At 38.9% G+C, this 16185-nt stretch overlaps 1 protein-coding gene across 9 annotated transcripts in view; it reads left to right on the plus strand.

Moving 5' to 3' along the window:
* LOC124162480 overlaps nucleotides 1-16185 on the plus strand; it is a 401724-nt gene that overhangs the window by 249435 nt on the left and 136104 nt on the right. For 8 of the 9 annotated variants that reach the window (XM_046539032.1, XM_046539030.1, XM_046539029.1 and 5 more), the window contains one exon: nucleotides 10844-10948. The exons of the other annotated variant lie outside the window; for it this stretch is intronic. In XM_046539032.1, coding sequence (XP_046394988.1) covers nucleotides 10844-10948 — 105 coding nt within the window. The remainder of the gene's footprint in view (nucleotides 1-10843; nucleotides 10949-16185) is intronic. 9 annotated transcript variants of the gene reach the window in all.

Raw genomic sequence — 16185 nt, forward strand, 5'->3', positions numbered from 1 at the left:
AATTTACTGAGATAGAAAAATTAAATCGTAGTTATTGTAATCCCTCTATTAGTTTCGTTCAGATTTAATAGCAGTGTGACGTTAATGTTGGTTGATTTTTCACGTAAGTCCAGACAAGGGAAATACTCCAACCGTCGGTCACATGCTGGATCAGGGTAAGACTCCACAAACAGAAAAACAGCTCACAAGAAAAAGGTAGCCAAAAACAATTTACGAGTTATTACCGTACGATATCTATTCAAAGTAGAGTATTCAAAAAATCAGAAGTATTACAGAAAACAATGATAGTAAATTCATGATCCCAAAGGAAACATTACCAGCAGAAAATTGCTCTAAAAATCTCATGGCTCACAAGACATGTGACTCCCAGCAGGTCTCGACCAGAAAAGAGGGCTTGCCTATGCAAGGCGAGACAGCATTTGAGGGGAGGGCTTCTTCCAGGGAGTGGAGGGGTAGCCAGGCGAATTCAACAACCGCCCACTGATGCGTCACTGCCCCTGCAGAAACGGCCGCTCCACAAAACACCATTCCCTGGTTTTGAGACAACAGCCAGCACCCAGAATTTTCCCCTCAACTTCTGGGTTGAGACATCAGAGGAATCGTTCATTGGAACACATGGAGGGGAAGGAGATACTGGGGTGAGGTGTTGGAGGGAGAGAGAGTTTGTGATAGGACAATGGTAAAACTTCTCACTCCAAGTGCAATACTAAGGCCTTAGCACCGATTTCCCCTTGCTTGCCAAGGAGAAGTATTTCTCCGCAGTAGTCCTATATAAGTCTTGCATTGCAGGTAGGTTGGTTCGGGGTTGGTTCGGGGTTGTTTCGGGGCTGTTTCAGAGGCTGATTCCAGAGGCTGAGTTTCCAGAGGCAGGGTTTTCAGAGACAGGATTTTCCAGAGACAGGATTTTGCAGAGACAGGATTTTGCTACAGGCCTTTTGCGCGAAAAATCCTTTGCGCGAAAAGTTCTTGGCGGGAGAAGTTCTGCGGATAAGTTCGGAGGAAGTTCGAGGAATTTCTGGGGGGGGGGGTACCAGAAATTTTGGGGGGGGGGGGACACTAAAAAATGCCACATCCTCTGTGGGAAAATGACCACAAAAATTGCTTGAACTTGTGGACAAAGACACGTCCACCAAGAACTGATTAATGCCTAGAAAACTTATCGAGGCATCACAGGTCCACTGGTTTTCACTGGATGAAACCCCACTGTTTAACCCCCATGAATTTCACAAAAACCATTATTCAGTGGTTAGAATTGAACTGAATATAAAAAGTTTATTGATTGAGACAATAGTATTCAAGAAATATCACTCAAAAATAGTTTTGACAAGAACATACATTTTTATCACTCTGTAAATAATAACCTCAGAAGTGATGTTTGGAATTCAACAGAATTCTTAAGTGAGTAACATGACATAATTACAAGAGTGAGACAAGAAATATTGCTGAATTGATATAGAGTAGATTAATTAGTATTACATAGCAAGAAAATGAAATTAATAATCAATATGTCATAATGTGATGCTTGTTTCGGTGAACAGTGAATCAAAATTACAAATAATTATCATCAGCGACCAGAAGGAACTGGGAAGATTTTTATTGGTATAACACCAGGATATCTTTACCAAACTCAAATGTTCCTTTTCTCATCAGAGATATTTTGTGGTTTTTTTAAAACCAAGTAAAGCAATACAATAACCAACCACTTAGTAAATGGGCAAGATTGGGTTGGTGAAGCAGTTGGGTTCATCAGAACCCTGGGTTGTCCCATTAGTTGGGTTCAACCACCTTATCAAAAATCAACGATTGACAAAAAATGGGTTTTAACTTCTACCCAAAATTCATATTGCAACCCAAGAGAAAGTTAGGGTCGACCAACAAAATATATACCCCATATTATATAATCATTAAGTACAAGTTTATTCAAAAATACGGTTATTCACTAAATAATTATTAGTTATCAAAATACCAGCAAAAATATTCAGCATAATATGTGTCTCACTTAATTAATATACATTGGCATTAGTATTTCTCCCATTTAAACCCTCCATGTTTGTAAATATTATCAGTCCATAATTAATTATCAATAAAGAATCCTCCAAAATTCAACAAGATTACGTAAATGACAAATAGATTGCACTAAATTCCTCGATTTTCCAATAATTATTAACAATTTATAAGGCATAAGGTATTCATGTCAGCTATTGAACAAGTACTGACTAAATTTAATCAAGATGTGTATATATATCTCTCAGTATTAATTAAACAAGTCAAAAAAGAATCATAGGCGATGCTAACAAAATGAGAACTGCATATTGCATCAACAAAAGAAATCACTCTAAATTTCACTCTTCAATTAACAATAGAAATGAGAGCTACATGCTGGTTGCGACAAGATGAAAGTTCATACTTGTCGGGCGATGAAGGTCGCAACTCAACGCCAAAACCACACTAAAACACAGTAGGCAGTCTTAAGATCAGCTGATCAATTCAATCACTCAGCCATCGATAGAATATCGAACACTGCAAAATCACGACACTTATCACCGTCCAGAATTGTGAGAATGTCCATAAAGTCTTGGTGGAGGAAAGGTGACACAAAACACAATTGAATCTTAATAACTGGGGCCACCTCCACAGCTTATCTGGAAACGAGCCATCTCGGGGATTTCCCCCCAAGTTAATCTCCCGTCCTCTCCCTCCAAGCACCCATAATTCCTCCACCTTACCCCATCTCACAATCACAGTAGACCAACACTAAATTACATGAGTGAATTAAGCAGATGAGAATAAGCAAGTACAATACAATATTTCAGAACAATTTCAATTACAAGCATAGAAATAGACTTATTATTCATTAATCAAAACAATATTATTAGGAATCAAGAGAAATTCAACACCGAAATCAAGCATCAAATAGTATTTGAGAAAGCAAACATTAGCATTCATTGAAAAAAAAAAAGAATAAAAAAAAAATCAATGATATTTCTCTCCTTTTAATTACTGGAATTACCAATGCCATCATGATATGCCTTTAAATGAGAAACATGACAAATTTTCTCTTTCCCAGGAGAAACTTCCAGAATAACTGTTACAGGAGAGAGATACTTTTTAAGGACGAAAGGTCCATTCCACAGAGGTTCCAGTTTTGCCATTTTCTGTTCACCTTTAGAACTGATAGGATGGTTTTTGCAGAGAACAAGATCTCCCACACAGAAAGTGATTTGGGAGTGAGATTTATTATAGGATTCTTTATACCTATTTCTGGCCTTTTTTAAATTAGCAATAACATGATTCAGGAAAACTTGTCTGTCACTATCGCTGAGATCATTCTCGAATAAAGATTTTGGAATGTCCCACTGATTAATTAAAGGATGCTTTAGTTCTCTGCCGAAAATTATTTTGGCAGGAGAATAACCACTGCTCTCATGAGAGGCAGTGTTCAAGGCAAAATTTAAGTCAGCAAGCATAGAGTCCCACATATGGTGAGCATTATTGCACAAAATAGCAAGTGCAGATTTTAGATTTCTATGCAATCTCTCTACCTGATTAGAACAGGGATAGTATGGATAAACAAAAATTTGCTTAACCCCCAGTTGCAAACACATCTCCTTAATGGCATGAGATTTGAAAACTTGTGCATTATCAGAAACCAAAAATTTTGGAAAACCGAATTTTGGAAACACTCTTTGAGTGAGTATTGAAACAACCGAACCGGCCGTAGCCTTGCGAACTGGCTCAAGAAAACAAAACTTAGAAAATCCATCAATAAGAGAAAGTACATATTGGTGTCCACCTTTAGTCAGAGGTAAAGGACCCACAAAGTCAATATAAAGTCTTTCCCAAACATCAGAAGGATTGTGCGACGATAGCATGCCAGGAGGTGGAGCATTTCTGGGTTTACAAGTTTGACACAGATGGCATTTTCTGACCATGTCATAAACCTCTCTTTTCATATCCTTCCACCAAAAGTGTCTGCTAATCTTATCATAAGTTTTAGCCATGCCCAAGTGAGCAGACATACTAGAGCAGTGAAAATATTGAAAAATCATAGGCCTCAAGACCGTAGGCAAAACAGCTCTTCCTCGCTTAATTTTAGAATTCCCATAACATAATAGCTGTCCCTTCAGAAAATAGTTTTTGTCGTTCAAGGAATTATTATTAATCTGATTGAAAATATCCTTTAGAACGAGATCAGTTTCTTGGTGTTTTCGAATGTCGACAAATGACAAAGGCAATTTATGTAACACACAAGAATAAGGAACAGCTGACTCCTTATGAGTGTTAGATTCCATATCTAAATGACTATTTGTAGATGAGGATGGCTCAATGCGAGAAAGACAATCTGCGACAGAATTAGATGCTCCTCGAACATGATGCACAGTGAATTTATAAGAGGATAATTTAAGAACCATCCTGCCTAGTTTGCCCAACTGCTTAGGATGAGAGAAAAGCCATGTCAAGGCACCATTATCAGTGTACAAGTGAAATGGTTTTACTTGTAAGTAAACACTGAATTTTTGAATTCCAAAATGAATTGCGTGACACTCCAATTCATAAGAAGAAAATTTACGTTCATGTTCCAAGAGTGCCTTACTAGCGAAAGCCACAGGGACAAAATCACCATTTACTTTGTGATTCAGGACGGCACCAACCGCCAAATTACTGGCATCGACAAATAAATGAAATTCCTCGTCAAATCGAGGGAAAGATAATACTGGTGGATTGGTGAGAGCTTTCTTCAACTGGCAGAAAGCCTCATTTTCAACGGCTGTCCATTGAAAAGGAACATTTTTACGTTTCAAGCGATTCAGTGGCATAGAGATTTCAGAATACCTTGGAATAAACTTGCAGTAAAACCCACAAAGTCCAATGAATCTGGCCACTTCCTTCACATTTCTGGGAACTGGGAATTGTTCAATTGGTCTCACTCTCTCAGGATCAACTTGCAAGGTTCCATTTGTGATGAGATGGCCCAGAAAAGTGAGTGATTCCACACCAAGCTTAACCTTGTCCTCGCACACCGTCAAACCGGCACTGCGTAGTTTGTTGAGGACAGCATTAACATGAGATACATGGTCTTCAGCAGACTTGGAATAGATACACAAGTCATCAATATATGGATAGACACATGAATATTTCAAATCGCCCAATACTTCATTAATGAGACGAGTGAATATTTGAGGAGAATTTACAAAACCAAATGGCAATCTATTATACTGGTACACTCCGAACGGCGTCACAAAAGCAGTTAATTTCTTAGAATTCTCAGATAATGGTATTTGATGAAAGGCAGAATTGAGATCAAGAACAGTAAAATATTTTGCATCAGCAAGATATTGGAATGCATGTTCAACAGAAGGTGTAGGATAACCGTCTGATTTAACAACTTTGTTCAACTTACGGTAATCAACCACTAATCTTTCAGATCCATCCTTTTTAGGCACTAGAAAAGCTGGCGAACACCAGTTTGAATTGGAAACCTCAATCACTTTCTTATCAAGTAAAGATTGGATGTGCTTCTTCATTAAATTTGCCTTTGGAGGTGACAATGAGTAAGGATGGGATCGAATCGGAGTAGAATCTAGCAGTTCAATTTCGTAGGTCATAACAGATGTGACCCCCAATTCTTGAGAAATCACATCAGGATACTTTGACAATAAACCCTTCAACTTATCACACAACGTAATTTCAGTGGACGACAGAACATGTGATTCGGATGAGTTACTAACTGGCGCCGATTTAAACGCTTCGCAATTGTCCGTAAAAGAAAAAAGAGAATTCGGGGCAATTTCAAAACTGACGTTCGCCGGACGAATAATCATCTTTGAATTACAAATGAAATCCACACCCAGTAACACGGGAAATGGGATTTTAGCTAGATAAAACACGTGGTTCCAAGAAAACTTGCCTATTTGAACCTTGAGTGAGACAGAGGAATTAATATGAAAAGGCTGCCCCGACACAGTGATTAAATCGACGTCAACATTCTTACGAATAACCTTTCTCCGGCAACATTTCAGAGAAGCAAAGAAATCTTCATCACACAGTGAAACTGAACACCCAGTGTCAATTAAAGCCTGGCATGGCATAGAATGAAGATTAATAGATAATATTGGCAATCGAGTCGAACACTTGTCACGGACGCTCATCAAACTCACGGCAGGCTGAGTAAATCGTCGTCTTTTGCGACACTCGTTCACTTTGTGGCCAGGTTTATGACAGTAAGAACAATTAATAGGAAAAGAAACTTCCCTAGGCGCACTGGAAGAGGCAACAGAAGACGGATTCCTAGAGATACGATGGAAAGTGTTGGAATATTCAGCACAGTCCATTAAATGTTTAGAAGCCTGCGTGATAACAGAGTCCAATTCTACAAATGTGTTAGGCTGATTTGAGAACATAATTGCAGATTTTGTTAAAGGATTTAACCCTTGAATAATGAGTCGCACAATAGAAGACTCGGAATACTGCAAACCCAGCACCTGAGTGGCATTACGCACAGAACACACGAAATCGTGGGGCGTTTCGCGAGGGAACTGAAATCTTTTAACTTTCGTAGTGATCAAACGATCAAACTCTCTGTCACTAACAATTCTAGCCCAAACTTTTTCTGTGATTTGAGACCATGCGAGATTCAAGTTTAACATAGACAACCAAAAATGACGAGAGCTGGCAGGTAGTTTAGATACTACAAGGTACAATAACGTTGACAGAGGAACCAAGGACAAAGAAACGATTTCATTAACTTTTAACATGAAATTAAACCAATTCTCACTGTTTGACACTTCAAATGGCGGAAAATCACTGAGTAATTGTTTGACAATCACTAACCCTTCAGAAACTGGCAATGTCTGAGAAGCAGACATTTCGTGAGAGACGTGAAAATCACTGCTTTCCTCGTGCGTTGGGCGAGGTGGAACCACTTCTAAAGAAGATTCCCGTTCATTATTAGAAACTTCACTTCCTACGGACACATTAGCCGTACCCCTGGCCTTACGATCCTCGCCCGTGGTTAAATAAGTTTTTTCGTACGGGTTGTCAGTATTACCTCCAGGCATTTTGAGAAGTGAAGTGACGACAACGAGAAAAAGAGAGAGAAAGAGCGAGATTTAAAACTATCTATCTCTGCTGGAAGAGTCCAATCACCAAAAATAGTGCGAGAATAACGAGCTGCTATCCAAATTATCAAGAACATTACGAGCATTACGAACATTAATGTCAAATGGCATATGACCACGAGGAAAAGTCGGCAACACTAGTCACGTAATCCCACACGAACCAAAAAGCACTTAATGGAACATAAAATAACTCACTTTTAAGAGAAGAAACAACCAGAAACTGCAAAAAGTGGAGAAATAGTGGAGAAATGTCACCATTGTCCAGCACTCGGGAGACCTCGACGAAAGGACAGGAAATCGAACCACGCTCTGCTACCAAAATGTGACGTTACGTCGTAAAATCTGGTTGATTTTTCACGTAAGTCCAGACAAGGGAAATACTCCAACCGTCGGTCACATGCTGGATCAGGGTAAGACTCCACAAACAGAAAAACAGCTCACAAGAAAAAGGTAGCCAAAAACAATTTACGAGTTATTACCGTACGATATCTATTCAAAGTAGAGTATTCAAAAAATCAGAAGTATTACAGAAAACAATGATAGTAAATTCATGATCCCAAAGGAAACATTACCAGCAGAAAATTGCTCTAAAAATCTCATGGCTCACAAGACATGTGACTCCCAGCAGGTCTCGACCAGAAAAGAGGGCTTGCCTATGCAAGGCGAGACAGCATTTGAGGGGAGGGCTTCTTCCAGGGAGTGGAGGGGTAGCCAGGCGAATTCAACAACCGCCCACTGATGCGTCACTGCCCCTGCAGAAACGGCCGCTCCACAAAACACCATTCCCTGGTTTTGAGACAACAGCCAGCACCCAGAATTTTCCCCTCAACTTCTGGGTTGAGACATCAGAGGAATCGTTCATTGGAACACATGGAGGGGAAGGAGATACTGGGGTGAGGTGTTGGAGGGAGAGAGAGTTTGTGATAGGACAATGGTAAAACTTCTCACTCCAAGTGCAATACTAAGGCCTTAGCACCGATTTCCCCTTGCTTGCCAAGGAGAAGTATTTCTCCGCAGTAGTCCTATATAAGTCTTGCATTGCAGGTAGGTTGGTTCGGGGTTGGTTCGGGGTTGTTTCGGGGCTGTTTCAGAGGCTGATTCCAGAGGCTGAGTTTCCAGAGGCAGGGTTTTCAGAGACAGGATTTTCCAGAGACAGGATTTTGCAGAGACAGGATTTTGCTACAGGCCTTTTGCGCGAAAAATCCTTTGCGCGAAAAGTTCTTGGCGGGAGAAGTTCTGCGGATAAGTTCGGAGGAAGTTCGAGGAATTTCTGGGGGGGGGGGTACCAGAAATTTTGGGGGGGGGGGGGACACTAAAAAATGCCACAGCAGTTAAATATGTAACATCAATATTGTTTGCTATAAAATTTAGAGGCATAAGCTATAACGGCTCTTCGTAAATGTAAGAGGCGTGAAGTCATTATCTAGCGATGGCTTGGAAAGCCGAAAGCCGTTGACATCATACGCTAGCGTATGATTAGAAATGCTGTGGTGTTCATTCTTACCATTTTAAATTTATTTGAATGTCAAAGATATCTTGTGACACCAAGGTTTCGATTTTTTCTAATGGCAAAATGTATAAACTTCTGAGTGTATTTGCACCAAAATTGTACCAAATTCTATCGTGTGGGTCGAACTATCCTTTTTCATAGGTAAGGTGAACCCATTTCCCTGCTTTATCGTGAATACAACTACCGAATTTTGAATACTGAAGTGAAAACTCTTTCATGGTTTTCTCATCTCAGATTTCGTCTTTGTGTGGCTTCCTCGCCACGGGAAGATGCCATACAATCTACTAACTGCGCAACCATCGGGCAGAAAATATTTCGATTTTCACTTTCACAATTTCGACGATTGCTTCCGGAATCTATTTATCTATAATTTTGGATAGTGGTTCGACCCAAAAGTGGGAATATATTTGGGCCAACAAATTAAAAGGCTGTCATTTTATTGTAGTCATCGTGGATAATTTTCATAAATCATTACAAATATGCATCATTTTCATTTCCTTGGTAGTTAACGATTTTATTTTCTATTTGATATTTTTATTATTTATATTTATATTATTTCACTAAAAGGATCTAGTCAGCCGATTAATAATGCCAATAGATGAATGGATCTTCGGTTTTTTTACGTAAGAAAATGTTCGTTTCACATAATAATTGCCACAAGCGGATAAGAATTTTTTCTGTACAATTCGTTACGACTAGTATTTTTTCCACGGGTACATGTGTCTTTTATATTTATTTTAGCTACTGGTTATTTCTCACGTTAAATACGAAGTTATTGCCTGACAATAATGACGAATAACCTTGCCTGTATCTGGCATTATGCATTGCATTCCGGGCAATGGTTACACATCGGAATCAGAAAATTTTGTCAAACACATTTGAACGTATAACCTGTAGTTATGCATATTTAGATATCGAAAAGTAAGACAGAAGACTAATTGAGGATTAGAACGCAATAGTTATAAAATAATTTTCTTGCTCGAACCTACTATTAGATTTACTAGCGATAAAGTTGTGGCTGCATACATTTAATAATTCATTGAAAACATTTTTGTTACTCTAAGGAATCGGTAGGAGAATGATATAAGAAGATATATGCGTTTCCCACGCTCCGAGAGCGATGTTTGAGCTTTAGGACTTAGTTGGTATTTTCTGGCGATACTTTGTGGCATTTGCTGAACATTATGGATGAAAAAATTAAACTTTTATTTTTCCACATAATTTTTTATTATTATTAACAAAATACCATGGTTTCAACGCTGCGCGTCATCCTCAGGTAACTATGGTACTGGTTTAATAAAAAAAAATATTCTGAGGATAAACAAATTTTAATTTTTTCATCAAAATAAAATTACGGCTTAGCCGAAATTTGTATCAACCTATTGATAATAGTATTGGCCTTATCCGTATATAACGAGATAGATCCCCGTATTAAGGATTAGCTCTTATGGTAAGGGGGAGTAGGGGAGTACTTAAAATCGGTATTTCGTATGTGTAAACGATTGCATCTGTTGACATTTCTGTGAGGTGAATACCACAGAGATGCGTGATCCGTTTAGGTGGACGGCTTTCTGTCATAATTAATAGTGAAAGTAGCTATAAATTAAAGTCAGAATTTAAAAATTGCATTAACTTTCTCAGATTGTTGGCGTTATTAGAAAAAGAATCGGCGTTTACTTGACGCCAATCAGCATTCTTGTGTGGAACTAGCAGTAAAGTGCCGCACTCAAGTCATTGAAATTGAGTTATTTCCCATCGATTTCTATGGTACAATGTAACTATATTCATTGTTAGAGTTAATATAAGAGGAACGATAGACGATGAAACAAATAACCACGTCATTGCGAGTTCCGAAATACATCCTAAATTTCCTGTTGATTCTAAACTGACAAAATCCCAAGCTAATTTCCCTGTTGTTTTTGTCAGATTAGATTCATTTTATGCCGGTTGATTTAGTCGATATTTTGTCGAGGAACTCCGCCATATACGTTTGGGTACTGGAATCCCATGCCAAGTGATCCTCTTGGATAGTTTATTGATTTTTTTTTTCTAAAAATCGGCCCCTTACTTCTTAATGCCATCTTATTCATTTGGGTTCCGGTCTTGAAAATTTGCCACGATTAAACCGCTGCCCCTTAATATTCGGTGGCACAAATCAACCGGAGTCTGATGTGTTTGAAACAATTGCGTTTCTTCTGTCTCTCGTGCCTGACAGAGGTGGTAGCGAGGGTGCGGAGAGGGACTACTTCTGGGTTCAGTCTGCAGACTGCGACCGGCGAGGAAAGAATTCAAAAAACCGCCAGGAAATGATCCCAAAGAGGTTTGCCTCCATTTCCTGAATCACTCTCTCTGTTTAATCACCTTATTAATGTAAAAAAAATAGAAAAGCCACGTGAAAAAATTTTAAGTTGCAAACATTTCGCTTTCCTCATTTTCAATTTTATCAAATCGTTCTTTTTGCTGTTTCAACTCTACTCTTTTAAGGATATGAAGCAAAGGATACTTTTCTATTTTCCACATAAATATTTACTTAACTCAGTAACGCCTGAATTAAAAATTTCAACCGAACTTCTATCGTAAAATTCAATTTTAAAATCGATTAAATTCTGATTAATTAGGTGCAAATTTTATTCTTTTTGCACTAATAGTCTTGAGGATGCAGTCTGGTACCATGTGGTGCCGCTAGGCCTTACGGAGTCAAAAAATCGAAATTAAATATTTCGAATTTCACATGTTAATGCCAAAAACGATAAACATTTTCTAATTTTCACAAAAATGTTCATTTTCGTCCAAAATTACTCAAAAATGTCAGATCTTTCTTATAAAAGAATTTTCTTATTCTGAAAAAAGTTATTATAAATATGCTTATCAGTGTAGAACTCTCAAAATACCAAGAAAATCACAATAAATAACAAAAAGTACGTTTAGTATTTCAGTACCAGATGGTACCATATGGTACCGCTTGGCGTTAACAGGTTAAGAATAAGTGAACATGTTTCACTGCACTATAGCATCATGAGGACTAAAATCGAAGTTAACCATGCCAGAATAAATAGTAATAATTGGGTGGGAGTGGACGGAGTAGAAAAATGAACAGTATTCTCCAAGTCTCCAGGAATAGGACAATATTATCATTCGATCCCCACCCTCCTTACGTGAACAATTATTACTTAACTTCGATGTTAGTCCTGATGGTGCTGCAGTGCATTGGAACATATTGACTCCTTTTAAATAAATAGTTACGTGGAAAAGGGTCATTGCTTCATATCCTTCAATGAATTACCACAAAGTATCAGCTTCCACCATTCATTTGATTACCATTTCATTATAATTATGCTTTTGACCAACATCCATTTCTGATTGCCGTAGTGCTATCTCACTGGCGTGCCTTGCACTGAATTCTCTATTACTGTTCACTATTTACTTTACTGTAGGGAATGTACTTCTTCGTTTTGCTTGCATGTATACCGTCTCGATTGGATTCACCCCCTCATGTTTTAATTTAGCATACGTCTCACAATCTCACTTGATGGCCTTGTATTGATTCGCACTGAGTAAATTAGAATCAGTTTGTTTTGTTACTGCACACGCTAGGTGATATTATTTTACGTACAAGTATCACAATCTTCCATTACCATCTCCTCATCATGCATATACTTCATATTCAGTGATTAATTAAGATATTATTGTAAGAATGTATTCGTTCATATTTCATTTAGGCCGGTCCTGGATAGCCTCGATGACTCTTGTTCATCCTAGCGCTATGCATTTTAACGAGTGCGGTTACCTTAATGCTGTTCTTTTTGAATTATGATATCAGCGTTTGCCTTATGTCGACTCTTTTCAATTTTGGCCATAGCTTTTGGTTGCCTTGCGATTTTTTTGTATTTAATCTGATTTAAAAAACCATAGCCTACAGAAATATGGGGATCAGGTTAGTGCGGCGGCCAGGGTGTTGGCTTCCAAACCAGTCGTTCCGGGTTGGAATCCCGGCAAAGGCCGAGATTTTTCAGTGACTTTTCGATACCCTCTTGACTAATTTAAGTTTACCGGGATTGGACACGGTGATAAATTTAAGGGAGTCACTCGCAATGCACAAATTGTGCGAAAAATCCACAGAGTAAAAAATCATTCGCCATGACCGGGATTCGAACCTGGATCCTTCGATTTCCGGCCGAGTGCTCTAGCTAGTTAAGCTACAGGGGCGTGATTCTCCCTTGTGGAATTTCGTAATTGTGTCCGGTAATTTCCGAAAATTTCCACAGGAGAGAATGACCTTCGGTAGCTTAACTGGCTTAAGCATTCGGACGGAAATCGAGGGATCCGGGTTCGAATTCCGGTCAAGGAGAGTGATTTTTTTTCTGTGGATTTTTCGCACAACCCTCTTGGGTGCTTTGTGTTGGGATCTACATCTACATAATACCCTGCGAGCCACCTCTAGGGTGTTTGGCAGGGGGTGATCAATCACCAGCATGCAGCATGCATTTGGACTCCCACATGCACACCACACCGTCCAAAAAACGTCCCGTATAATAACAAACTATACTACTATATGCTGTTAGAAATAGAATATAGAATAGAAATTCAGAAACATGCATTAAGTTTTACATAGGTTAGTAGGCTACACTACAAGTCATGCAATCTATTTACGAGTTCTATTGCTGCCGTTATAATCTCATCGATCGTGGAAAAAATGACATTCGGAATCTGTCTGTTCTGCAATCTATCTCTCTTATTTTATTTATATGATCTGATCTTCCGTAGTACGTTGGCGTCCGCAAGATATGGTTAACTTCGTCAGAAAAGACACTGCTCTTGAATTTATCTAAAAGGTTTAGTCTATTTTTCAATCTACGGTCCGACAGAGATTCCCATCCGAGTTTATGTAAGAGGTCAGTTACACTAACAAGACTATCGTAACGATCTTCCATATCGTATCGTAACATGCTTCCATACAAATAAAACTACTAGTTATTAATAAAACCTACCTTTCCTTTATGGCGCAAATGACCTCAGCTGTCGGTCACCTAATTCAAATGCCATAAAGCCTGTAGAAAAATCTGCCAGATTAGATTTTTGTATAGTTCATTTTGCTGATTGGGTGAAATTTGGGCAATGAAAGGAATAAGTTACGTTTGCTAGCCGAAGTAGGATCTATAGTTATTCTAGCGACCAGTATGTAGGAATCATGCACAGTGCTTTCGTAGTAAGCTCATCATCATTCCTTTTTACGTCTTCAAGTCTTCTCTCTGACCGCTGTACGTCATATCCCCTAATTCAACGGGCTCACCCCTGGGAGATGTCTGGGGATGGATGCATGGGCGAAAACGCCCCTTAAATATGACTCACCCCTGCGCTCCCCTCACCAAGGAACCATCTAGCCCCCTTTGTTTGGGGGTTGACGGGTCGTCAGTCCCTATCAACCCTCCTCCATGCTACTCGGAGACGTAAGCAAAGCCATTTTCGTCGAACTCCCGTCTAGCGGTCCCGTCCTCCGTGCTGCTTGGTGTTATGGATGATGAGGAAATTTAATAGACCAAAACCTTTGTGATTCATTTGAATTCATGTATTTTTTCTGTTCATCTATGGTATGCCTGGATTACAATTATTATGGGTGGTGAAGCTTTAATTTTATAGAGATTTTACCTGTTAATTTGAGTTGTGTGTTGCGGTGATTCACACAAGTGCAATCGAGGATTGCCAGCTCCTTCTCTTAGATACCTTGCGGTTGTTTTCCAGTTAAGATTATTCGTAGATGACATCACGTAAATTTAATGTCGATTTATCCGATTATTTTATTTTCAAAATGCTTCAAAACGTTGAGGCAAGAAGGGTATTGCATCGCTCGTCTTTTATTATTTATTTTCTGTCCCTATTTTTAGTATCGTCAAATGTCATTCATATTATTGTAGTTCTAATATTGGTATACGGCCAACATCCCATTTTCCTGAAAACCCTATCTGTCGGCCTAATACCGGAAATGGGATGGGATAAGCTCAGGAGTGCTCTCCGGGTGCTATTGTCGAGCGCCTTTGAGCACCTTTCTCATAAATTATTCTTCGATCTTGTCCTGCTCGTGTATTCAAGCGACCAGCCCTCAAACCCCCAGGTAATCCATAAAAGCACATCCATAAGCGATTACGTTCAGAGTCTCTTCGCTATATATTACGTTCACCTCCATGTTTGACCAGCAAATGTTTGTCCCTATTTATCTCGCACCTTCAACTATCGCCTTTCTGGCTTTAACCGCCCACTACCAATGACGCAGAAGTGTTGGAGGCCAAATAATTCGAAGTAGTCATTCGTCTCCTTATTCGTCATCGTTTTTATCCTCCTCAATCAACCTTTAATAACTTGTCCTTTCAAGCTTTTAAATATTAATTCCTTTAGCAACCAAGTTGTCAGTTCTCGCTCAGTCGTTAATTATTTGATTCTTGGTTCAGTAATGTGGCACTTCTAAAGGCCTGTTTACACGGTACATTAACACTTACGGGTTAATGTCTAAATGTATGAACGCGAGAATGAACGCCAAAATGTACCGTGTAACCACCCAACTTGTGCGAATGCATGCACGGAAAATAGAACCTGTTCTAATTTGGTTCATGCATTCGTACATGTTCCGTTCCGGTCCACAAAAATCATTCACGCAAACGTACATTAACTCGTACGTGTTAATGTATCGTGTAAACAGGCCTTAAGGCCATCACGCATATCGGGTTGAATTGTATCCGGGATTGGAAATGGGAAAGGAAATTGGGATGATTTTTTTCTCTGTGGATTTTCGCATGGGTTGATTGCTATTATTTATCGAATTTTGATGTTTTACGGACTGACATTCAGTTTGCGTGCTTGAGATAATATCACTGCCACCATCTGGAGTATATTTCATTTTTGTGCTCCATGCATTGCCAAAGGTTGTGTATACGTTTTATATAGAATAAGGAGGTAAGTCTAAATTGCGAAATTCAATTAATTCAGTCTCTTCACGGAGTTATTACGGGTTAAGAGCTCCAGGGTCTTTGATGGCTTGACATATGGAATAAATATCAAATATTAGAGACTTAATTATTAAATATCAGTTTTCTTGGAACTTGAGGTGCGGTAGAGGTACCTATGTTTCATGCCATGCCTATTTATAATTGACTGTTTTTACCTGTGGTAGTCCCTGATTATTTCGTTCCACTACGAAATCATGACCAATTAAATAAATTTTGTTCATTTACGTTGGATTAACGTGGTCATAGATTTTTATACACAATAGTTTGCAAATTATACCAATTCACACCGTAGACCGCTACTTTCAACATATTTGTAGTTTCACAATTTGTATTCAGAGAAACGTTCCAGCCGCCTTATAACGCCCTGAACGGTGTCTCGGTGCACCGCCTTGCATGTGCTACCGTCATTTTTTTCCACCTGTACGGTGGTCTGTTTATTCACTCATCCCCGCGCCTCGGATATCATATTCAACAAGTTTTTTCCTCTCCCTCTCTCAGCGGGAGATAAAGAATGTAATTCCATTGGAGAGGAAGACCTGTGCCTCTTCGCGCTTATTAC

Source organism: Ischnura elegans, chromosome 7 (assembly GCF_921293095.1).
Source record: "Ischnura elegans chromosome 7, ioIscEleg1.1, whole genome shotgun sequence".
NCBI classification, from domain to species: domain Eukaryota; kingdom Metazoa; phylum Arthropoda; class Insecta; order Odonata; family Coenagrionidae; genus Ischnura; species Ischnura elegans.